The 24,126-nt window shown below is 46.2% G+C and overlaps 9 protein-coding genes across 9 annotated transcripts; 5 read left to right on the plus strand and 4 right to left on the minus strand.

Annotated features, from left to right (window-relative positions):
• Positions 1-779: 779 nt before the first annotated feature.
• Positions 780-1,142, plus strand: MCYG_00399 (uncharacterized protein; the record flags this gene model as incomplete). Its single annotated transcript, XM_002850249.1, has 1 exon — positions 780-1,142. The coding sequence occupies one exon, from the start codon at positions 780-782 to the stop codon at positions 1,140-1,142; it is 363 nt and encodes a 120-aa protein (XP_002850295.1).
• A 2,815-nt stretch (positions 1,143-3,957) lies between these two features.
• MCYG_00400 (jumonji domain containing 5) lies at positions 3,958-5,640 on the minus strand (the record flags this gene model as incomplete). Its single annotated transcript, XM_002850250.1, has 1 exon — positions 3,958-5,640. The coding sequence occupies one exon, from the start codon at positions 5,638-5,640 to the stop codon at positions 3,958-3,960; it is 1,683 nt and encodes a 560-aa protein (XP_002850296.1).
• A 446-nt stretch (positions 5,641-6,086) lies between these two features.
• MCYG_00401 (GRF zinc finger domain-containing protein) lies at positions 6,087-7,520 on the plus strand (the record flags this gene model as incomplete). The annotated part of the gene is made up of 1 exon (XM_002850251.1): positions 6,087-7,520. One exon carries the CDS (start codon positions 6,087-6,089, stop codon positions 7,518-7,520), a length of 1,434 nt encoding a protein of 477 aa, XP_002850297.1.
• A 229-nt stretch (positions 7,521-7,749) lies between these two features.
• MCYG_00402 (conserved hypothetical protein) lies at positions 7,750-9,986 on the minus strand (the record flags this gene model as incomplete). Its single annotated transcript, XM_002850252.1, has 3 exons — positions 7,750-9,025; positions 9,088-9,641; positions 9,705-9,986. The coding sequence occupies 3 exons, from the start codon at positions 9,984-9,986 to the stop codon at positions 7,750-7,752; spliced, it is 2,112 nt and encodes a 703-aa protein (XP_002850298.1).
• An 813-nt stretch (positions 9,987-10,799) lies between these two features.
• Positions 10,800-12,082, minus strand: MCYG_00403 (conserved hypothetical protein; the record flags this gene model as incomplete). The annotated part of the gene is made up of 4 exons (XM_002850253.1): positions 10,800-10,898; positions 10,973-11,772; positions 11,834-11,928; positions 12,021-12,082. 4 exons carry the CDS (start codon positions 12,080-12,082, stop codon positions 10,800-10,802), a joined length of 1,056 nt encoding a protein of 351 aa, XP_002850299.1.
• A 226-nt stretch (positions 12,083-12,308) lies between these two features.
• MCYG_00404 (GTP-binding protein 5) lies at positions 12,309-14,021 on the minus strand (the record flags this gene model as incomplete). Its single annotated transcript, XM_002850254.1, has 1 exon — positions 12,309-14,021. One exon carries the CDS (start codon positions 14,019-14,021, stop codon positions 12,309-12,311), a length of 1,713 nt encoding a protein of 570 aa, XP_002850300.1.
• A 5,033-nt stretch (positions 14,022-19,054) lies between these two features.
• On the plus strand, positions 19,055-19,410 carry MCYG_00405 (uncharacterized protein; the record flags this gene model as incomplete). The annotated part of the gene is made up of 2 exons (XM_002850255.1): positions 19,055-19,061; positions 19,103-19,410. The coding sequence occupies 2 exons, from the start codon at positions 19,055-19,057 to the stop codon at positions 19,408-19,410; spliced, it is 315 nt and encodes a 104-aa protein (XP_002850301.1).
• Positions 19,411-19,560: 150 nt separating this feature from the next.
• Positions 19,561-20,362, plus strand: MCYG_00406 (uncharacterized protein; the record flags this gene model as incomplete). The annotated part of the gene is made up of 3 exons (XM_002850256.1): positions 19,561-19,660; positions 19,816-19,916; positions 20,225-20,362. The coding sequence occupies 3 exons, from the start codon at positions 19,561-19,563 to the stop codon at positions 20,360-20,362; spliced, it is 339 nt and encodes a 112-aa protein (XP_002850302.1).
• Positions 20,363-22,009: 1,647 nt separating this feature from the next.
• On the plus strand, positions 22,010-23,894 carry MCYG_00407 (conserved hypothetical protein; the record flags this gene model as incomplete). Its single annotated transcript, XM_002850257.1, has 3 exons — positions 22,010-22,106; positions 22,198-23,098; positions 23,156-23,894. The coding sequence occupies 3 exons, from the start codon at positions 22,010-22,012 to the stop codon at positions 23,892-23,894; spliced, it is 1,737 nt and encodes a 578-aa protein (XP_002850303.1).
• Between the last annotated feature and the right edge of the window lie 232 nt (positions 23,895-24,126).

Raw genomic sequence — 24,126 nt, forward strand, 5'->3', positions numbered from 1 at the left:
GCCCAGGAAGAGATAGGTTTATAACGTCATTATCCGCGCAGGACTCCGCAAATACACTTACTTTCGTGTGCGGCGTCTCTTGGACGTTTGGACCTGCTTTCTCATCCTCAGATCCCCGGACCACTAGCTCTGCAGACATGACAGCGCCAATCAGCCCGGCTCTTCTGCGTGGACATACCTACTTTGGATAATGTTCCATGACAGGCTGCTTCACATCACCGGCCTTGGTCTCAAGCTATTGGTGTAAATCGTGTTTGCGGGTCCCCGAAGTCCGGGCTGGCTCAGGCTGACAGCAAAGTGCTGCAAACGTTGTTTATTTCTATCAATACGTATATGCTCAATATCGAGCTCCAGCACAGATCGCGACGGCTGCTGGGTGGCAAAGCTGACCGTATCGACGAGCATTGATGTACAGATCGCCATCTTGTGAGAATCTGAAGTTGGTTTGTGCTTCTTCTGTGGATGTCCAAGATTGCCCCTTTCGGTGGATTACATAATACACCTTATTATTATCAGATCAACTTTTTTTCTTTTTTTTCTATAATTATCGACAATTAATATCATACATTAGTACTCCGCACATGTTTGGGGATACACTAATATTATGTTTTCCAGAAGGACCCCCGTTTACTCCATACTAACTGCCACCTTTTAACGCCTACGTCCTCTCTAGCTTAGGCTATGCAGGAGCCAAGCGATTAGTTGGAATACGTCTACCATAGAGTCAGCCCGGTGGTACAGGCATTGCACCTCTAATCTGAACCTGCTCGTGGATCAAGATGGTCCCACGACCCAGGCTGACCCTAGGCCGCAAAAACCTTGAAGAAACGGAGCTGCCGTCTGGGCATCCCTCTATTCGATTCGTGAAAGGCTCCTTAACTATTGAGGGCCCTGGCTGCCTTCAACCCAACGCATCGCTGATCTATCCAAAGAGGGGTAAAAATTTACATAAATGGTTCGATATAAATATTAACCCTCTCCCAAGCGCGGACGACGAATTCCGAACCCTTTCTGACGGAAACTATCATGCTGATCAGCCTTATGGAAACAAACGATGTCCAGAGACGTATGATGTCCCTGTACGCTCGTGCGCTCATTTAGCTCTAAACGGTGGCGTTTCCTCCCCTTGCCAGCCAGGTTGATGGCACCTAACAACTACATAACCGCTCAATATATACATCTAAGCGCCTTCAGCAACCCCCGATTTCGGAAATGCGAACCGAGAGGATATTTGGCTAGCAAACCCGGGTCCGTCTGAAACGAAAGTACATGTACCTAATTATACTCTCAAACCTGAGCTATTTCAGAGCAGACCATTGAACAGAGTAATGTACTCTTACCTGTTTTTAATTGGAGGCTTTCAGGACATGGAGATGAATGCAGGGTGCCATGTTCTTGTGTTAGGTTACATGGCCACGGAGTCTTCGTGCATGAGCTTCACGTGGAAATCTTTGCTGACTATAGATACTTACATCTATCGTTCACAGTATTATACTGACCCATGGAGTCATGGGTACCCAGTAGCAAGGCGAATTCTTGGTATATGCTATATATAGAAGTTAAGCACGGTACTTTGGCCGGGTTAATCAATCATCAAATAATCCGACCTTACTCTTAGAATATAACGATTGAAGGCATGGAAATATCTTCAAGTGAAAAAATTTCTCCATTCCTTTTTTGATGACTGCCATCATGTTAACGACACGCCCTGCCGGCCAAGTAGGGATCCGGAGAGATAGCTGGCTTTGCTAACTTTTGCAACAAATGGATCTACAAAGGTGTAGATGCATCTAGGTCCTAATACTGGGAATGGTTACTATCAAATTCTCAAAAGTCCACGTAAACAACATGCAAAGAACCTATGTCCGCACACTTGACGCACTTATAAGCCCTCTAGTATGCTCTACACTCGTTGCCATGTTCACGACCTATATGTCTAGAGAAGAACTAGTTAGCTAATGATGTACACGGCTACCCTAGCCATAAATCTCTCTCGGCCACTTTGCTGTGTATTGCGCACTAACAGACAGCCAATACTCTTAATGGAGGAAAAACAACCTTCTTAACTAATAACCATCTTGCTCTTCCCATTAACATTCTCCAGACTGCCCGGCGGATCAGTTCGGATCTATAAGTTAAATAGTCAATGACGCAACAAAGAGAAAATACTTAACTATATATAAGCTATCGTTACCAACTTCTATCGTATCTCCGCAAGAAACGCATTTACATATCATAAATTTACCATCTCCTAAACGTATACAGACGCAAAAGGAAATGAGTGTTAATTTTCTAGTGCAACGGTGACGATCCCAGAAATATTGATGCAGACGATGCTGAGCTAACCCCAAGCCATAAAGCAGGCTATACATCTCGTCGCATATGGGAAGGCATCAAAGGATGTGCATGCAGAGATTGACAACTGACCAAGCACATACGCTAACTAGTTAAATACCCGAAATTGTGAGAAGACCAGGTAGAAGCATATTACGTTCATATCGCGCCATTGTGTCCATTGATTTATGAGTTAGTTCTTCGATTTATTCCCTATCCTATTTGATAACCCATTCACTCTATGTCTTGCATACTGCTCTCATAAACACCTCTTCACTGATACCCTGCTCTATTCCCTATGATGATTTGTATTCTGAGGGGCCAGCATATTACATGTTCCTGGATGCAGGGCCCGCCATCCAATGGCTGCAATTATGTTACCACGCATTTATCACGGCCGGGAGACACGAAAGTGTAGAGATAAATCACGTCATTGATTTCCTGCTCTATCCCCTATGATGATTCGGATTCTGAGGGGCGGCCTATTTCAAGTTTGCCAGCCAGAGGTTGGGCGGGCAACATAGTCGTAACAATACATCACTGCTGGGAGCTTAGAAGGTTAGACTCTAATCACTTGCCCTTTTATCCTTACCATATCCCTATGATGACTTGAATTCTGAGGGGTTCTATATGATAGGCGAGGTTTGTCAGCCAGAGGCCGGCATCGTAATAACGAACAATTCATCATTGCCCAGGAGTTAGAAATTAATCACTTGCCTTTTACCCATATAATATCCCGATGATGACTTGAATTCTGAGGGGAAGCACATTGTGGGGTTCTAGAAACAACTTATATTAGCCAGACCACAGTTTACCATTGCCAGGAACTTGAAGACTATATGACAACAATCACTTGCCATTCTATGCTGCCGGTACTCTTCATGGTGATTTGGATTTTGAGGAGTATGAGGACCAGGAGGACGACGGAGAAAGCCAGCAGTACCCAATGCAATCAGCCAGAAAGCCTTGAGAATGAATGCCAGACGCTGATATACGAACTGAAAGAATAGTTAGAAGGAGTATATTTTATTTCGAGCATAACTCACATCATATGTGTGATTGTTATTATATGACAGAGAAGATGACTTGAAAAAGAAACAGGATACAATATTGGAGAATCGGCTCTATTTATTTACCATCTTCTTAGGGCGCTTTGCCGTTGCAATATATATTGTTCATTGAGGTCGGGAGGAAGTGTTCGGCAAGATGATAACCTATCCGTCACTTCTACACCATAAAAACCCCGGCCTCAGCAAGGAGAGAGTCCATCTTTCGACGATAGCAGTTCTCTTAGGCCTTCCTTCAATCGTCTACTAGCGATGTGCATCTCTTTGGTGACAGCCAAGTTCACATTGAAGCAGTGGGACTTGGTGTATCCGTTTACGGCTAAAGTTGACTTCACGATCTAGTAGCCTGGTGTTAGCAAAGTCCATCTGTCTAAGAATGGCTTCCCAAAACCAAAAGACATAAACTTTTTGGCATGCCATGTTGGGAAAGTTATGGCAGGAAATACTGTACTTGGCCTGGAGGTGGAAGATGGTAATATTATAATGACTTCTGGCCCAGCGCAAATACGATGGATGATAGCAAATCACGTTGGAATGGTAAATTCTTGGTTAATTATCAATTCCACCAGAAGCTAACGCTAATTCCAGCCTGTAATCCTCGAACATAATGCCACCAGCCCACAGGGATGTATAGGCATTCACCCTCTCTCAGCACTGTTTCCATATACTCAGCTTCAAAGAAGCCTGGCCAAAGGCTATCCCACGTTTCGAATTCCGCAGGGGATAGTTCGATGGCTGAGATGTCAACTTGAGATGTGTTTGACATATCAATCTGCTCCTGGCCTGATTCTCCTTTCATGTCTGCGGCCAAGGATTTATGGTTGACGACCTCCTTTCCGCGAGGGTATATCTGACTGGCTGGCGTATGGGGGGAGTAAAGGCGGATATACTTTGCACCAACTACTTGAGCTAGAATGTTATGATACGGATCATGATGTAAAGGGGATATCGTCCATGAAGGCCCTATCCACATGTTCATTATGGGAGCAGCCGGTGCGAAATTATCGCTAAGTCCATCTTCATCATTCTCGCTGCCATGGGTTTTAACGGCTGATTCATTATTCGTAACTTCCTTTGCTGCCCCTTCAGATTTCACCCCTGGTTCTATCCCTCCTAACAATTGGCCTTCCTTCTTATTTGCTTGTTGTACCTTCTTGTATAGGGGCGTACCTGGCTCAGGTCCAGGGGGCTCAGCATAGCAATAGTCCGGAATACAAATGTCTTCCCTCAGCGCTGGAATTTGGGTTAGAAGATCGTGTTGGGCCATATATCCAGTCTGAGTTTGCTGCCCTGTCGCCGCACAAGTATCACTCTGCCCTGAAGCGCGCCATATGTAGTCTCTTGCAAATTCGACAAACGGGATGATTCGTTGCCCCCAGCCTTCGTCAGTGTAAGACCTCCCAACTTCGACAGGAACTAACCTCTTTCCACCAAAAGTCCGTTTTGCCCAATAATTGGATGCTGACCATGGTCGTGAAGACAAGGCCGGCCAGTGATCTATCGCATTGGTAATGACCACTGGTGTCCGGATGCTCCATATGTGCTCCGTAAACTCTTCGAATGTAAGAGCTGCAGTTCGAGGAACCGGGTGCTCTATAACAGGTTCGGGAACAGAGTCTAAAGGGAATAAGCTATAGTTTTTGTCTACTTTTTGTCTCTTTGTTGGTGGAGATGAAAGTTTGTGTGTAATGTCCGTTTGGCCGTGTGATATGAATGAGGCAAATGAAGTATCATAGTCTAAGTCAAGGCTGTTTTGTAATGTAGATAGAATGTCTTCTATTTGCCTAGTACGGCGGGGAGCACCAGACATTATCAAGGCTTTGTCCAAGATATGAATAACTTTTGACACCCATGAAGGATCAGTGGAATAATCTATACTCGTGGATTCACCGTCTCTGTTGCCAAATTCTCGATCCAGGGGTTCTTTCAGCGTAGTACTTATCAATCCCCCGCTGACTGATGTCCCCTTATCATTGTATGGAATATGCTTCTGCAGTAGCTTGCATGCTTTGACGAGGCTGGCATCGGTATATAGCCGCCGCCAGCAATCTTTCACGTCCTTAAATGGAAATACTCGTAGCCTTGCATCAGCAAGTTGAAGAGAACTGTCAGGGGTATCCAAAAGAGCAGATTTTAGTTGCTCAATATCGTGATCGTAGCATTCCAGAATAGGGTCATTAGGATCCGGCGCTGATATACAAGAGATTGCCGTAGAGACAAGTTCGCTCAGTGCAGTCATTAGAGTTGTACAAAAGAGATAAATCCCACGAGGACAAAATGGACGAGATTAACAGTTGCTTTGGGTTTCTTCACTGATATTGTTGTTAAAAAAGAGGCAGATGGAGGTCAGCCCGCTTATATAATCGTTGCTTCTTCTTATTGGTTCATTGGTCAGCCAAACTGACATGCCTAATGACTAATTATCTGCCTTGTCGAGAAAAAAGTAACGACTTCCGCTTTTCATTTCCTCCCCTTTTATTACCTATCGAAAGAGTCAGACTGTAGAATCCGTCTATATAATGAACCCGTCCACCCGTCACGCGTTGGGCAGCCTGTTCATCCTCAATTATCTTGGACTCGGCCTCTCAAGTTCCTAATTATTAATACGAGAGCGAGGAGCTGAGTCACCGAGTCTATATAAAGAAGATGGGTTCCAGCCGCCTCTGGAGTTTTGGTTAGACCAAGATGGATAAGTTCATTATAAGGAAACGCCAAAGAACTCCGCCTGCGGTTGCTAGCAGAAGCTCAGGGAACATACACACTGCTGGAAACTTCACCACCGGAAAGTTTGATGATGAAGAAGACTCAACAGACATAAAGCTTGCTAAACTTGCGTCCATTTTTCCAGACGTGATACCGGGAGAATTACTTGACCTTCTCATTGCGAATGATGGATCTATCGAATCTACTACGACATCACTCCTGGAACATGGAATGGCAAGAAAGAAAGCTAAACATGTAGCCAGCAACCCCGCCTCTATACAAAGCTCTCTGCCGTCCTATAATATACGGCTCAATTCTGATCAGGATACCCGTATACCCGGTTTACTTCCAACTCGTAAAGGCAAAACGCTTTACCTCTATTCGCCAGACGACATATCACGGTACACATCCTGTACAGTGATACATAATTTTCTCTCCCCGTCCGATGCTACAGCACTGTTGAAAGAGCTCCTCGAGGAATCGCGAACTTTCCATCGGCAAAAGTTTCAAATTTTCGACAATGTTGTATCAAGTCCTCACTCCGCTGGATTCTACGTTATGACCGAAGAGGAACAGAAAGAACAGCAATCTCAATATTCATACTATGGGAGTCTCCGAAATGACGTTCGCAAAGTCACACCAGAGCTACAGAGAGTTTCAGCTATCGTCAAGACCGCCGTGAACCAGGAGATAGAGAAGCGGGTTAAGTCCTATTATCCTAATGGGAAAAGGCTAAAGTATCAGTCTCCCAAGGAGTGGGAGCCCAATGCGGCATTTGTTAATTGTTATGATGGCCCTGCGGAGAGCGTGGGATATCACTCTGATGAATTAACGTACTTGGGCCCCAGAGCAGTGATTGGTAGCCTAAGTCTCGGTGTAGCAAGGGAGTTTCGGGTGCGAAGAATCGTTCCCCCTGATGATGAGGAGGATGGGGATGATGATAAAGATAATAATGGAAATGCTGATCAGAGCCATAACCCCAGTTCAGCCACTGGCAGAGAGAGAATGTCAAAGTCTAATCTTTCCCGAGCCGATATACAGGGCCAAATCTCAATTCACCTGCCGCACAACTCTCTTCTGGTGATGCATGCTGAGACTCAAGAGGAATGGAAGCATAGTATTGCTCCAGCGCAAACTATCTCACCTCATCCTATATCGGGTAACAAACGCATTAATATCACGTATAGGTGGTATAGAGACTCTCTACATCCGAAGAAGACTCCCCGGTGTCGATGTAATATGCCGTGTGTACTACGGTGCGTACAGCGGAGGAAAGAAACCCGAGGGAAATACATGTGGATGTGTTACTCTAGTTATGCGCCAGGCAAACAGTCTTGTTCTTTTTTCCAGTGGGCCAAATTCGACGATAATGGTGAGCCAATTTGGGATGAGAACGATACCAATAAGGAACTCTAGGCCATATCCTGTGAGAATTAGGGGCTATGAATCGAGTTAAAACCGTTAAGTATATATTCTTAACTATTAGCTGCAAAAATGCAACGCACAGACTGAATTTTGTATCGCATCACAAACGTCTCTGAATCATTGTAACTAGAAAGTGTCAGAGCAATATCATTACTCTTAACCCTATTTTCATAATACCAACACTGACATAACTGTTCCAATCAATACCAATCAATACCAATTAGTTCATTTGAGCAGAAGAGTGCGAGAATTGACCATATTCAGGAATTCCGTCCAGGGATTGTTGTGCCAGCAGAAAGTCATCGCGTTTGCAAATATTGTTGTATGGATTCATGCTCCCAAACGGCGATGTGTCCCTGTATACTAGATGATTTCCCCCAAGGCTCAAGGGGGGAGCCGAATTTTCTTTTCCAAAACTCTTTCGCTGGAGACCATATCCATTGGTCTTACTAACAATTTGTTGCCGTTTCTTCACTCGAATCATTTCGTTATCACACGGGGATTTTAAGTACTGGCGATGCACAATTCTTGAATTGTCCCGAGGTGTTGGTGATTTCACATCATCATCCCAGGTAACTGTTCTATGGAATGATGGAATTATGCATTTCCCTTTCGTCATAATAACAGTATTATCGGAAAGCGCTGAATGCTTGTATTCTAGTGTTGCAGATATGTAATATTCGGATTCAGTAGTGTAAACACCTGGCTTAAGCATCCCTTGGAGCTGATCAATCATCCTATCCACGGTTGATTCGCTCGGGGTGTATGGTTCGTCATCGCCAAAACGGGGAGCAGGGCCGCCTCCAATAGCATTTTCCAGCCCTGGTGTAGGTTTTATTTTAACCAATATGGCCCATGATTCACCTAGACGGAGTGTGTCCCGCGTTATGTCTCCAAGAATGGCCTCAATATGCGAGCCGGGTCCTGCTTCAAGCCGCAAAGAAAGATCGTTTAAATACCCAGAATCCACCCCTACCCTAAGGTGTTTAATAACAAATTGTAATTTTTCCTTAAAAGTAGAAGCGATAAGGTTGCACTCTTCGTTGTCAAAGCTAGTTCCAATATGCCATCCTTCTAGCGATTGTTGACTGCGAATCATCATTGCATTTTCAGGGGAGATGGTATGGTAGCGTAACTTATCCCCATTACAGTCACCGGGAATGAGTACAGTCGACCCTGCAGTGACGAGGAACATGTGGCATAAGGCTCCTCGACTGGAATGGCGAATCAGATAATTGGACGCCTCTTTAATAGCTCCAGCAAAACGAGACCGACTGGACTCTCCATGCGGGAGCTGAAAAGCCGGCAGGGACCGAAAAAGAATACGAGCAGTGTCCAGACTGTATGTGGAAAGTGGCATTAGAATGTTAAGGCTCTGCGTAGGGTCGGGAGATATGCAACATATGGCTATTCTGTCTATGAGTATATCCAGGGCGGAGGCAAGCCGAAACGCGTTTCTGCAAGCGGCCTTCAACAAGTCTTCGGTAACTCTTGCTCTAATAGGGTTCATTAGTTGAGAAGGAGGCAGAAAGTTAACACGCATCATAGGGGGACTTACGAATTATCAACTAGTATCATTATGTCTAGTGGGATATCTGCACTGGGCCGTCCGTTTATATCCATTCCACCCATAGAATCATCGATACTAGCTGAAACCACAGCAGTTATCCAAGTTGATCCATCCTGCACATGGCTCGACTTAACAGCGTTAACAGTAAGACTCATGTCGGCCGACGTTATTTGAATATGCTGAGGATTTCGAGAGAAGGGGGTGTGAATTTCGTTGGCTTTAGCAACCTGTAGGTAGTCATCAATGTAGGGTGGAATCTGATGTTTGTTAGGCTGAGCTTTCTCATAAAGCCCGTTGTAGGCTTTAATCTCAGTGGCTATCTTTGCGTGCCTGCTGATGTTCGGATCAGACTCCTTTCTTGCTGTTTTTTGTAGAGACGGCAGCCTGATTCCATGTCCTCTAGCAATATCATCGGGTTCATTCCCACTACATTCACGGCTTCTGAAATCGAGTGCATGAATGGCGCGAGATAAGATATTTTCTCCCTTGGGAATTGGCTGTCGTTCTCCTGATGATATCCTACCATCGCAGCCTCTTTTCCCCTAATCAACAAGAGCAGTATTAGTAACACGTATAACACGAAAGAACCAGAATTACCGACATACAGTATTGGGGCGGTCCATGTTCCCTTTAAGCAGTAGGGTAGATTTAGGTGGATGGCGGTTCGGTTTTGTAGCTTTAGATTTGATGCTCTTCACCGGGAGTTGGGTAGTTGATAGAGGAACGGGAGTGTGAACAACGTGAGAACAGCGTCTCCTTGGTATAAAAGAAGGCGAACAGGCGTTTTTCCTGACTGTAGATGAAATGTTTTCACTCCTTTGGAGACTTTTTGGAATATTCAGGGGCTTGGGAGTCGGCGTGTTTGTTAAGCTGTGCGTGGACTCCATAGCTCACAACGCGTCTCCAGTTACCGTCACGCGAAGTGTTAATCAATAAACGCAAAACGGCCCTAAGTCAACTGTTCAAAGGGCTGGAAACCGAATATCCTTCTTTTCGGTATTCTCTTGACAGTAGGTCTTCAACCCTCCCTCTTAGACGTGCTCCTTTAGTTCTACTGCGTTTTGATATAGATCTGAGTAATCACTGGAATCACTTTGCTTAGTCGAATCAAAGGACCATGGAGGATCAGATCGACTCCTTTTGTGTCGACGTCGAACACGGCGACGGTCGTTTCGAAGGCTCCAGTACTCGGCACAAGCCAGGGCGCCAGCAAAAATTGCGAATAGGAGGATGATGGGCACAAACACTAGGCCAATTATGATAAGTGTCCTGTCTCTCTCGCTTCGTCTGGCTAGCTGCATCTCGGATATGGTACGGCCATTCGCTCATAAAACATATTTTCTGGACAGTGTGACAGAAGGGGCCAGGGGGTTAGTTGGGCTTTTGTTCTATATATCGCAGTCAAGATGAAATCACGACAGGGCAAATTTCAAAAATCATATTATTATACAATAATACAGCCCAAGGTCAACGGGAGTATTTATTTCCAACAGAGATATATATGTGTCTTCTTCTCCAAAAAGGATGCTACGCTCGAGAGAGCTGGAAGGCGCAGGTCAAGACATAAATTTCGGAATCCACGGGTCTTGGAAGCTAGAACAGGGCCAAATAAAGCAAAGCTCTAGGAGGGCAGAGAGGAAACAAGTGATATATTAATATATAAAGTGAAAGCAGGCGTATATTGGGTATCAAAAGAAAGGTTAAGCCGAGGGCACGGTTTCAACCTGCTCTTCTTGGAGCGCAAGAATATCTTCCTTGATCTTTGTCAGAACATTGTGATCTAACTTCTGAAATCGGATCTGTAAATTGTAGTGTCAGTAACCAAGTCAGAGGGAGGACCGTCTAAAACATGTATGAAACACAGTTCCCTTACCATGTCATCTCCTGCACTTCCAGCCCGAGATGAACTGCCAAAGAGAACAGATTCTAAGAAGCTATGATGTATATTCTCCTTCACTCTCTTCAGCCAAACACCTTCCCAATTCCACTCTCCAGGTGAACGGGCCTGCGGGCTACTTCTCCGTAAGTTACTATCCGGGCTTAAGGTGCGCCCAGGCGTCGGAGAAGGGCTGGCTCCTCCATCCTTGCTGGATCGACGCTCGGCTGAGGAGGTATTTCGTGGCTGACGGCGATGCGCACACCACGCATGCCATGCATTTGGATACCCTGTAGCTTCTAATGGGATTGAATCCAAAACAGTTTCGTCGTCAAAAGTCGAGCGAATATACTCCAGTAGGTCAAGAGCAGTAACATCAGTGTTACCAGGCTTCTTCGAGCCACGTATATTGCTGGGAATATGCGAAATTCTTGTAGCAATTTCATCTATGCCGCGTTCCGTCTGTTCTTGGCCGTTTTCCTGCTCCGTATGTATGCCATTGTTCTGGCCACTAGTGCTCCGCGACGACACAGTAGAGTTGACTGTGCTCTCTTTTCTCGCTCTCGCAAACCAATGAGGGAACCCGTGCCTTAAGCTAAATCCACCAGGTGGTAACTGCTCTTCAACTGTTCCCGTCACAGAATCCAAATCTGACGGCCGGTTTGAGTATGTTTGAGTGGTCAGCGGCACAACAAGAGGATGGAATATAGGCGTAGTAAATGTTATAAGGGGCGGAAGGTCAGGATATAAGGGTGGGAATCGGATCTGGAATCGTAGGATAGCGGATGCATAAGGACCTGTGTGACCAAGTTAGCCTCGGGAGTTGACAGGCTACACTGCTCTAATAATCGATCGTACCTTTCTGAACAAACAGAACTCCAGACCATAGAGCCGGATCACTCGGCGAGAGGCTCACATATATCCCAACAGGAGGAGCAACCTTGATACTTGCACTGTCGATGAACGTTCGTATTAGCTGTGACGTAACTGGGAGTCAAAATAAATGGGAGCAGGAAAGACAGTCTCATAAGATGGACGGACTTACAACTCAAGGCGAAGTTGCTGCTTGCGTAGAGCTGCAACCTTGGGTAGTTTGCTGCTTGACATTGTTCCCTCTTGTACTAAACGGGGGCTTGCGTCTTGTTGGTTGAGCGCATGGGAAGATTTTCCCGTCAAAGATAGTCGAATGGATATGGAAGGCTTGGCATAGTTATCAACATCAGAACAAGATTCAGGGATGAAGTCCAATTAAACAAATAGTATACAATGGCGTAGCCCAAGAAGATCTATATATATACACACGTTTATCTCCCAAGTTTAATGGAACGAGCTTCTAATAAGCGCCGTCCATGAGCTGTATGATCCTCTCGGGGATGATGCTCACTCCTTGGGCGTTGATGGCGCTGATAGGAATGGAGAATATGCGGTCACGCCAGGCGTCCTCCTGCTTTGAAGGGTGTTCAACGGCACCTTTCTCAACCTGGCCAAGGTAATCCCTTAGAGACGAGAAGTTCTCTTGCGTTCCTGGTAAGTCGGCTTTCGTTCCAATGACGAACCATGGTTTCGAGTAGATATTATGGCTGGCGTATACAAGTGGCTGGGACGATGGTTGTCTTGGTGGTGGAGGAGTGGAAGTATGGCCTTCGTCTCCTATCCATTCGTTCACCCGAGGTTCGTCAAGGTTGTCGGTGACCGGAGTCCATGGAGAGAGCCGTGACTGAGTATCCATGTCCAACTCGCGATCCCGCATAGACTGATATGCGCCGAGTTCATTCCATAAGCCTTTGAGGGCGGCTACTGCATCTCCTGCGCTAAGGTCCACTACAAAAGCCAGAATCCCAGCACGTTCAACGTGCCTTAAAAACCCCAGCCCGAGTCCTTTGTCCTGGTGGGCGTTTTCAATTAAACCAGGTATGTCTGCTATGGTAAATCTGGGCCGTGGGGGCCGCCCTGGAGTTGTCAGGCTAGCTTTCCGCTGGGAATAGTCGTCTAGTACCACGGTACCAATGTTAGGCGACAGGGTAGTGAATGCCCAGTTCCCCACGCGAGTTCGGCTATTGGTTATTGAACGCAGTAGAGTACTTTTTCCAGCATTTGGTAGGCCAACTAACCCTACATCTGCGAGTAATTTGAGTTCCAGTTCGAGTTCAAGCCTCATCCCTTGTTCCCCCTTTGTGGCAAACATAGGCCTACTAACGGACTTTGAGACGAAATGCGGGTTGCCTAGTCCACCTACAGCACCTGCTGCAAGTACAATCGGTGTATCCATAGGTCTGGACAGGTCTAGGTATATCGGCGCAGAAGGCTGTACAGCTGCAAGGTCAGGCCTCCTCGGCGGACCAAGCTCAGGGAAGTCAGTTGCGAAGTAGTCAGAAGGTTGCGAGCCAGGATATAGGACCCACTGGTCCCTCCGTGAGTTGATAGCTTGCAGTGCCTTTGATCTGCTGCCCAGTTCGCGGGTGAGCTCTTTCAGCTCCCGTTCCTTTTCTGCTACGGGATCAAACCGCTCAACCTCGCGTACTACCGTCCCTACAGGAACCTGTAGCAGGACATCTTCACCTCGCACTCCTCCTTGCGATTTCCCCCTCCCATTCCGGCCTCTACCAGCCTTTATCACACCTCTCCTCGCAAGTTTGTGTAAACTCGTTTGGCCTTCAACAGCTTGAATCAGGATGTTGCCTCCAGTACCTCCGTCTCCTCCATTCGCAGGACCATGCTCTAGATACTTTAAACGTAGGAATGCGACACAACCTGAACCTCCGGATCCGGTATGGACGGTAAGAGAGCATCGGTCTTGGAAAATAGATCGTCCATAGTCTGATGGTGCAGGGTTTAGACGGGTTTTCCTCTCGAGGTCAATGCCATTCTCGCTGAGTGACGGTTCGGAGGAGGAGATATTATCATTAGAATGAAGAGTAGAGGATAATCGGAAGTGTCGAAAGACTCTGGAAGCTCTCAATGCGCTCCTGGGAGCCAAGCTGACACTTGGGCTAAATAACAAACATGGATAAAGGAATGGCATCAAAGTGCCATTAAGCTGAGCCATCAATATATGAACACTATGACTAGCAGAATATCTTCCAATTTATGGAAATAAGATCTGCTTCCTCACTCTCAACTGCCTCTTTCTGGCTGTTTTGCTCTTAATCATTTGATATCAAAAAAAAAAAAGACCGAACTTCATCTTATGTAATACGTGTTATGTAATATATATCTTACGTAATTTCCGATAAAATTTATTATTCTCATACTCTGAATTTATTACGACTTGGCCATTTTCAACTCACAGGATACATACGTACTACATAGTATGTACAAGTACTATTGATCTCCTCTGCAGTCTGAAGATCGGTTAGGAAGGAAAGCGCAAGGCCAAGCCGAATATAAGTGGTGGAAGACCATGCAACACGCGACAATACCAAGGCGGAATGAATTCCCATCCCAATCTCGCCCACATCCGCGGCATGCATTCGTGAGGACAAGGAGTACCATGAAAGGGATTTTACATGGGAAGAAGAATTGTTCATACTATGTGCTTACGGAGCATACCATAGTATTTACTCCGTCCCAGTCTAAAAATACGCCCCGAATTTCCCACTATTTCCATTACGTACTGACATGCACATATTTCTTACGTCATACATTCATCAAGAGTTACAGTCCTTTTAAAAGATATAGGAAAAAATGGACGGGTACGGATGAATGCTCGAATGAGATATGGACAAGTAAGAGAGAGCAAGACGTTAGGGGATAAACAATAAAAGCAAGCTCCACATTGCATGCGGTGGACGGAACACTTACTGTTCAGGAAAATGTTCATGTGAGCAGGAGTGAGAAAAAGCGCTCTTTGGCCTCGTTCCCCCGTTTTTCTTTTCTCCGGGGGCTAGGGTGACAGACGGACAAGTTGCGTGATGTAAATATCATGACAAACACAAAATCAGTTGTTGGAGTATATATATCCATTCAGGGAAGTCCCTCCTTTAGAGCACGGAGTATATGTAAGCCTTCCCTTGCAAAATATCATTCAATATGCATAGAGTGCCCGGGTTGTTTTCGCCAAGCTGACCGGAATCAGTATCACTAGCCCGTCAAGGCCTGTGTATTGCGCGCTTTCCCCGCGAGCCCGCAGGGATTAGCCATGCCGATGTTGTAAAGCTTTCCGTATCCCCTGCCGCTCCTTGTGGAACAACCGGGACCGCCAACTAAAGCCGTCCCCTGATTTGCTATTGAATTGCCGAAATGGGAGAACGAATTTGATTGCAGGTCGAAGAAAGGGCCCATGGGGTTTTTTTTTTGGGCACCGAGTTCAAGGGTAAATTGGAGAAATGGATAAAAAACTGCCCTTCAAAAAATGACACGTACTGCGAATGTGCTAAAAAATATGTATGGATCCTTGACTGCATCTGCGAGAGCGTTCTATTTTGTAAAACGATGAATTCTGAGATACTGAGCCTCATCAGAGATAAGGATTCCAGAGTTGTCAGCAGGTTTCAGCCAGAAGAAATATAATGTGCTGATACCGACACTGTGGTACAGCGTGCAGAACCCATTTTCACCAGTTCCGCTAGCCTTGGTCCAGGGATAGGATTAATAATACCATGCTCACCAGGCTGAGAAATGGATAATGGCAACGGATGATGGTTGGTGGCTTGGACAATCGTGTCAGATTCAGGTCATCTGTGTCGCAACATACATAAGGATCAGGATGAATAGAGGCGGCCAGGTCACTGATACAGCATGCAGTTGAGTGAAGAACTAACCACTCAGGTGAAGCAGCGAGCAGGAAAATGTTGGGACGCCTATTCCTTAAGGACCCCCATAGGGCAGTTTCAATAGAATTCCATATTATACCATCCCAAGGCAGTATAAATCAAAAAAGTGACCAAACAATTGGAGTTCTTGATCTGTCGAAATCCATAAACATGGGTGGTGGCCTGGCGGTTGGCCATTCTATCGCCTGGACCAAAATATCTGGCAACTAAAAACAAATAAAAAAGATTGATGAGTGTGGCTCGGAAATTGAGCGGATTGGGATGGAACGATTGGCTTCAAGACAAATAACCCATGCTTGTATATTCGTTTTGGACGGGATTCTCTGTTTTCTTATTCGCTTTAGCTCATCCTTTGGGCACCTTTACTCTTGATACGGTGGGCTTCGCCACGAAATCTCATGTAAGAGAACGGGCCACGGACACTTTGGGGATCCATGACCGCATCTGGCGATGTACAGAGAGAACTCGACGCCTGCAGTAACTATATGTATGCCGAGAAGGTAATAATAACCAGCCATCAGCCATCAGCTCACGTATCTGTAGCCAAGGAGAAAGTAAGCAGGATGCAGGTCATTTCCGAGGAGCCTATTTTTTTGGTCTTAACTTCAGCTGATAACTATACATCCTCGTCGTTAGGCTGCTCATCATGAATTGGCTGGCTACCATCCCTGGTTCTTCATCCAGTTCTCCTTTTTTGAGGCCTCCCAGCGCGACTCGCGCGCTTCGCCGATAAACCACAGGTGTGGAGCGTCTCACTTTCAGGTTAACTAGTCCTAGAGTCCGTATGAACGGGGTAGAATGCATCTCCATATGACGTTGTATATATATACGATAATTATGGGGGCGTGGGGGACCAGGAAAACCACCCCATCACATATATACATATACATGTACGGAGTAGTATGAGTATATATGCAGTATGTATCGGGGAGTAAAGTGAAAAAAGGGGGAAAAAGCAGATATGCGAAGCCCCGTGACTTGCCGTGGGACCGCACCAGTACCGACCGAGACCTAAACAACGATAAGTCTTCCGCTTCTTCTTCTCCGTCATGCTCAGCAACCCACAGCCGGGTTGAAGTGCGGGTGGTCCCTGTTGGACGTTTTCCTTGGTCCATGGAGAAGGAAAGCTAACGTCATGGCCATGTCTTCCTTCACCAAGGAAGAAGGGAGGGGAAGGGGTCTGGGTACGAAGGCTCGATAGTATGTCAACGTTGGACCTGTTCCCATGGGCTCGGAATAAACTGTTCTCTCGCCTCTAAGCTTAGTGTTGAAGTTAAGAACGAGCAGGGGATCCATGTACATCAACATTCAACCGGTTTCCTTTTTCTTCGAAGGGCCAAAATAACTGCTATGAAAGTATGTAAGTCCTCCGCCCTAAATGAAAACTGGATGCGGAGAACTAAAGGGAGGATCATTGTTAGGGTTCGCCGAGAGATATTGCAGTACGAACCGACAAAGCATAAACAATAAAGAGGTACCATATTTTGTATGGTCTTTCATTTGGGATACTTTTTTCTCTCTCCATTGCTTTTTCTACCATATATATGTGAAACACATCGGCCATCAAACAGCCTTAAACCGAGGCTATTCGCTTTCCTGGAAGACCTCAACGAATACCCATCTTAACATTAACGAACATCTTTGAGGGTATGACTATGCAGCAATACGGATTACGGGTCCGTCAATTGGCTTTTTTTCTTATCCAGACATAAGCCTGGTGTGCCCAACCTGCGAACCAAAAACTCTATCGTGGCACGGGAGAACCAAGGAGGAAAAGGAATAAGTATGTCCACGAGGGCGTCATTGGACCGGTTCAACATGCAGCAGCCTTGCTTCATGTCTGGTGGTGGGCTGCTTAGCTCACTTGTCACTGGCCGTTTACTTCATTGTTTGAGGGACAGCACTAGATACCATTCATACATAGTATATGCATTGGCGATCCTCATCAAACATATACAACAACAGCGGCACGGACATCGGAAAATATCCATAGGGGGAAAAAGGAGGTAGGATTGGGCTCAGTGCAAGATCCCGCTCGTTCAGCCTAATAATCAGATCTTGCCGATCCGTGAAGGCATCTTTCTACTATGTACAGTGCCAACTCCATGCATCACTCATACCGTGTCGGAACCCGAGATACAGTTGAATAGTGTTGGTGAAACGGGCAGCGGAAGAGATAGAAAGAGGAAGCAAAAAGGCTGCTAAGACAGGCTACAATGTAAGTTTGAGTGTATGATTGCCATCCCGTTTGGGCTTTTCACGCTGTGGTGGGTGCGTTCCAGATCCGTTCTCCATCGTTCGCTGTCTACATTCACCGCCATTATCGATCATCCATGTGGACACTCTGTACCATCATAATGGAGTTTGGACAGAGAGAACTGGGGTAAGACACGAATCGCTAGAGCGTGGGGACGCTACCAGTTGCGGCGTTTGGTCGGAAAAATTTCTAAGCCAAGGCAACGAATGAGAGAGGCAGAGTGAGAGAAAGAAAAAGACATTGCAAGCAAACATTCGCTGTTGGAGCTGTTTGATGATTAGCTATCTCCCAACACTTCGCGGAGATGTTATGTTATGCCAATTCCCAACTCTCACAAGACAACTTCGCGGACGGAATACTTGACACCCCTTTTTGGAATGAAATGAAAAGCAAACCTCCCTCCTTTCTTTTTTTTTCAAATTTCTTTTTCGTTTTTGCTCTTTTTTGTTTTTTTCTCGAATGGCGCCCCTACTATGTATAGGTGTACCATCCTGCAGCAAAAGGGAACCCTTTGTTTTTCCCACATAGAAGGGTACCCCTGTGATGGCTAGTGAGCTGGGTTGATAGGCTCCCACCATTTTGGGAGAATCGTTTTTCAACGGCACGGCCGCAGCGTGCCAATCGCGATCGCAGAAGCCAGGCTTGCTAGGATGAAGTTGTGGCACAAACTTACCGATTGGATCCATCGCTTAATACAGGGCATAGGCGCGCGGATTCTATCGACCGTTGAGGGATTCGCCTGCTTATTGCATGGAGAGACTGTGAGAACTAATTATCCTCACCCTACCTGTTATATGCCTCATTCGGTGGTTGACAAGAAAGCAAAGATAGTACGCAAAAGACACAACTCAGTCTAAACGCGAATGACTACCTCTCCGATATTCTGCAGGGCTCTATGATATGCATACATATGTATATGTATATGCAGACGCCTGTCGGTTATACGAATGAGTTTACGATAGATCAGGGTTAAGCTATCACCGCAGAACCTACTCTGTATGCACCCTCCTCTGGCAAAACTTAATCTGGAAACCCAACTATACATTGTATATGCCTCGTTCGACCTGAACTAATCGCGATGGAGTTTGCAAGCGTTAGCTCAAACGGAGAAGAGGAAACAATTGAAAAAGAAAAGCAAAACGAAAAAGCATGCAAGGGAGAATAATGAAGAGCAAGAGAAAAACCAAACGAAGATCCATCTTGGCATCAGGTTGCTTTCCAACTGGCTATTATTATCGCGCTTCGCTGCAGTCCAGGCTGGAAGGGAGTATGTTTACGAGTGGTACATAGCACCGAGAGGGAGAGAAGAAGGACAGAGAAATGTATATCGAAGGATGGCTTTTCTTCCTGGATACATCACGTACCATATCTTCGGATTTACCATCTATCACAATGATGATGTGTAGGGGCAAGATCCAGCCCTCTGATCCCTGTGTCGGAGATTATTCCGCGGCCAATCAGCAGGGCTACCCAGGATTGAATGGAAGAGGGAGCCGGCGTTCCTAAAGCTTGAAAGCTTGAAAGCTTGACGCCTTGAGTTGTTATGCGGTGACATCATGGGCCGACTAGCGCTCTCAGCCACCCCCTGGCGCGCTGGGATTTGGCAACGTGAAGCTCGATCACATTGGCAAGGCATTCCGTATATGATATGTATATGTAAGTCCATGCCAGCATACACCACAACCAAACATAAGACCGAACATCACTATCGATCTTAGCATATGCACAGAGTATAATAAACACGTACAACTCTGTCCTGTACGTACATAGTATGTATGTATACGGAGTACTATTATGTACTCCGTACATAGTATGTAAGGATGTCCAGTGCGCCTCGCTGACTCATCACAGGGCGGGGGCACATGACCCACGGCTTTTCTGGGTTTTTGGGAAAACTCTCTCCAAACTGTCGGTACCTGCTTTCTGCGCCCTCTTTCAACATCATCTGTCTGCTGAAAAGAAACACTACATATGATTACATATGTACGTGGTGTCCGCGGAGGCGTACGGAGCACACTGCTGGTTACACTTGGGCCAGAGACGCTGTTCTTCTATGCTATAGTCACGTCTCTATTATGCACCGGATGCTCTGTCTCTACTCCGTCGCGCCCAGCGGTGCCACGAACGTTAGTTGAGCTGAGCATGGCCTCTTCGATATTACAGCATCATGACCGCATCCCACGTCCCATAAACACATGCATGTCTGGTGTGTGTGTGCAGGTGGGGAACGGACGCCAGGTTCGAGACGCCCACCCGTTACGACGAGAGATGTGCGTAAATGTAATCGTTATGCTCATTCAACACTCTAAAGAGATCCAACTGCAAAAGATACAAGGAAAAGCCATTGGTCGATTATGAGTATCGTTGACAACATCATCAGCAGCAATCCTTCGTTGCCTGAATTTTTGATTATGACAGCGTAAGCTTTGGCTCGGTTACGACCCTGGGATACGTATTTTCCAAATACATATTACTTTCAGGTGGCCAGTGGACTCCTCCGTACTTCAGCCCGTCCATGTTCTTCGCCAATCATATGGGATGAGTTAAGTAAGGCTGGTCTTCTCGCCTTTCCTTCCCTGGCATCTGTCGAAGAAAAAGCAAAGAAAAAAGCCAGCGAGAAAAAGAAACTTTGGGAACCAGTTCCGATCGATGCGACTCCACAGACGCCACACGTCCAATGCAGTGCCTTCTAGACGCTTAGACCTGGGCTCCCCTTTCCCTCTTCCCCGGCTCCACCGCGACCTTGCCTGTCCTCTCCCTGCTTCGGTTGGGAAGGCTAGAGCTGTTCCCGGTGGATATGGAGACCGGAGTTGTTGGTCCACTCGCGCCGCAAGAGAAATGAGAGGAGTCAGTTTCTTTACTGTTCCTTTTTGGGGCCTAGTAAGTAGGCGTCCATCTTCTTGGCCAGCTATATGACTGCCCTGTGGAGGAGTACGAAAATAACGCCCACCGGATGCTCGACTATATAATTATACCATGGCATGGCCTCTTCTTCGGGCTATTTATTTGCAAAATTTGTGATAGCCCGAAACCCTGTGCAAACTCTCTGGGTTTGCAGTTTTCTTCTACCCTTCTATTAATACTTTGTTAATTTTTAACATTACTGGTGATTTTATACATATAAGTACGAAGTAGCGTTTCTCTCGCTGGAATACAGAAACGCCGTCGTTCGTACCCAGTGGTGTCGTTAACTTTTCTTTTATCTACTCTCTCTTACCCATTCCTTTTTCTGTTTCTTCTCCGTCCCAACCCATTTTCCCCCTCGCTCTCCGACTCGCACACCTTGGCTCTTCCCGATTCACACCCCCCCGAGGCCACCTGAGTCTCGTCCGAAGAATTTACTCTTTCCTCCAACCCAGGCAATTCCTGGTGACTGTCATTGGCCAAAGTACTTTGATAAGCGTGTGGCCCTGTCCCGATTCTCTGGAAAGCTTTAAATGAAAGACCGTGCCATGTGCATTGTCAACTTCCTTGTCTCCTGACCTAAAATACCCGCCCCCAACTCTAACTATCGTTTATTACTTACGATCCTGGCTCCTTGTCTTCCTCACGATCACCAGGATTGATTGCTCTGATTTCAGTCCAATCTACTTTTTACGTTTGCTTTCTTTTTATTTGCCACTGCTTTTTTTATAAGCCGTGGTCCTCTAGGGATGAAAAGCAGCCTTAAATCCGCTTAAACAAAAGTGATTGACAAACACCCTCCTGCCTCTAACCGTCAATCAACATTTTCCCACTCCTCTTACAACCCCACTGGTCTTTCACCTTTCATCTTTTTTGCACAAGTAGATCTTTATAGCCCTTCTGTGCTGAGTGGCATGAGCTGTCAAAGGACTTATCTCTATAGTTATTGCCTTCATTTACAGCTCTCATCTTGATTAAAATCAATCTATCAACGCTAGAAACGAGAGTTACTTGACTACTTCCACTGGATTGAGACACGACAAGGGCAATCCAACACCTCCCCTCTTTACCGTGCATCGCATCGAGTAACCCACGGGCGTCATGGTTCTATTTCGAAACATTCCTGTCATTCGCAGGTTTTTTGCCAAAGCGGATGATGGCAAGCCTCCATTTCCTACACAACAGCTCTTCATACTAGGTGAGTCAGGCAATAAATATGTTGGGCAATAGCGCGCTGCTCTTTGCGTCCTCGGCTCTGCGTTAGAAGAACTATATTGACCTCGTCATAGGGCTTTGCCGGATATGCGAACCTATCGCTTTCATGTCCATATTTCCGTACGTTTACTATATGGTTGCTAATTTCAATGTCACAACGGACGACCGAAAAATCGCCTTCTACGCTGGAATTGTTACTTCTGCCTTCACTCTGGCCGAGTTTTCTACCGGCATGCTCTGGGGCCGCGTGAGTGATGCTATCGGCCGGAAACCAGTCCTCATTATGGGCCTCGTCGGGACGGCTATTAGCATGATGGTATTTGGGTTCGCTTCCAGCCTTCCGATGGCCTTGATGGCTCGAGCTCTGGGCGGCCTATTGAACGGAAATATCGGCGTCTTACAGACCACAGTTGCGGAACTTGTCACGCATAAGGAACATCAACCACGAGCTTACTCCATCATGCCTTTTGTCTGGTGTTTGGGATCTATCATCGGCCCTGCGCTTGGTGGTACCTTGGCTAAACCATGTGACAGTTATCCATCGCTTTTCCCTGAAGATAGTATCTTCAAGCAATATCCCTTTTTACTACCGAACTTAGTTTGCGTTACTGTTCTTCTCGCTGGTATCACGATCGGGATTCTTTTCCTGGAGGAGACCCATGCTGTAAAGAAACAGCAACGTGACCGGGGCCGGGAACTCGGAAAGTACCTAGTGGCGAAACTCTTCAGGGGTGATGATGTGGCAAGGGGTATGAAGAATACGAGCGACACCGGTGACGAGGACGCTAAGCCATTCTTATTCCATGACGACCCCCCGCCTGGCTACGAAAGCCTGGAAGATCCTGATATCCATGAAACCCAAGCAGCAAAGGGACCAATAGCTTTGCCAGTCCAAACGAAGAAGGATAAAGGGTTCATCAAGGCATTTACTCCCAAAGTGAAATATGTGATTCTGGGATATGGTCTTCTCGCCTAGTAAGTTGTATAGTTGCACTTTGCATATCATAGCCTATTTTGCTAACTGTTCAACAGCCATAGCGTGAGTTTCGACCAACTTATGCCTGTATTTTTAAGTACACCTGCTTCCAATGCACCTGTCGAGCTCCCGTTCAAGTTCTTAGGAGGCTTGTCTCTTTCGACCAAAACAGTTGGATTCATGCTTGCCGTGCAGGGCGTATACTCGATGATAGCACAGCTCGTCCTTTTCCCTTTCGTCGTTCGATCCTTTGGAACCCTAAATACATACCGATTCGTCATATGCGTTTGGCCACTTCTCTATCTAGCCGTACCATACCTAGTCCTCCTCCCTGAAGTTTTCCGGCTACCAGCTGCGTACCTCGCTCTAATTTGCAAAATCACGCTCCACGTTATCGCATTCCCCTCAAATGCAATTTTGCTCGCCAACTCCGCTCCATCAACATCTGTGCTGGGATCTATAAATGGTGTGGCAGCTTCGACTGCCAGCTTAAGCAGAGCCCTTGGGCCATCAGTGACTGGATTCCTCCATTCAAAGGGCCTAGAGCATAGGCTTTCTATTCTATCGTGGTGGGCATGTGGCCTAGTCTGCGCCATAGGAGCTTTGGAAAGCTTCTGGATAGAGAGAGATAACGCAAAACCAGCCCCTCAAAGAGGAGATCCCGAAAAACTGGAAAAGTTGGATATGGGTGAATGTGAGGCTGGTTTGCAGTATGAGGCATCAGAATCGACCACCGATAAGGCGAGACTTCACCCAGAGCACTCTAGGGAACACTCTAGCGATCTCAAGGCATAAATTTATAGCCATACTCAGGAAGACAACCCCCACTCTTCCTCACCTCTCCGATAACATGCCTATCAACACAACATGACTCCGTAATGTCCGTACCACTGACTGCGCTCGCGTTCTCTTATTGTTGAGCAAGAAGAGATGTAACAAAGGCGCATCTACTTTTCATTTTCTTGTCTGTTTCCCAAGCTTTTGCCTCGCATATACCCATCGTTTTCATTTACTGCGTCTTTTTATT

Source organism: Microsporum canis, genomic scaffold (assembly GCF_000151145.1).
Source record: "Microsporum canis CBS 113480 supercont1.1 genomic scaffold, whole genome shotgun sequence".
NCBI classification, from domain to species: domain Eukaryota; kingdom Fungi; phylum Ascomycota; class Eurotiomycetes; order Onygenales; family Arthrodermataceae; genus Microsporum; species Microsporum canis.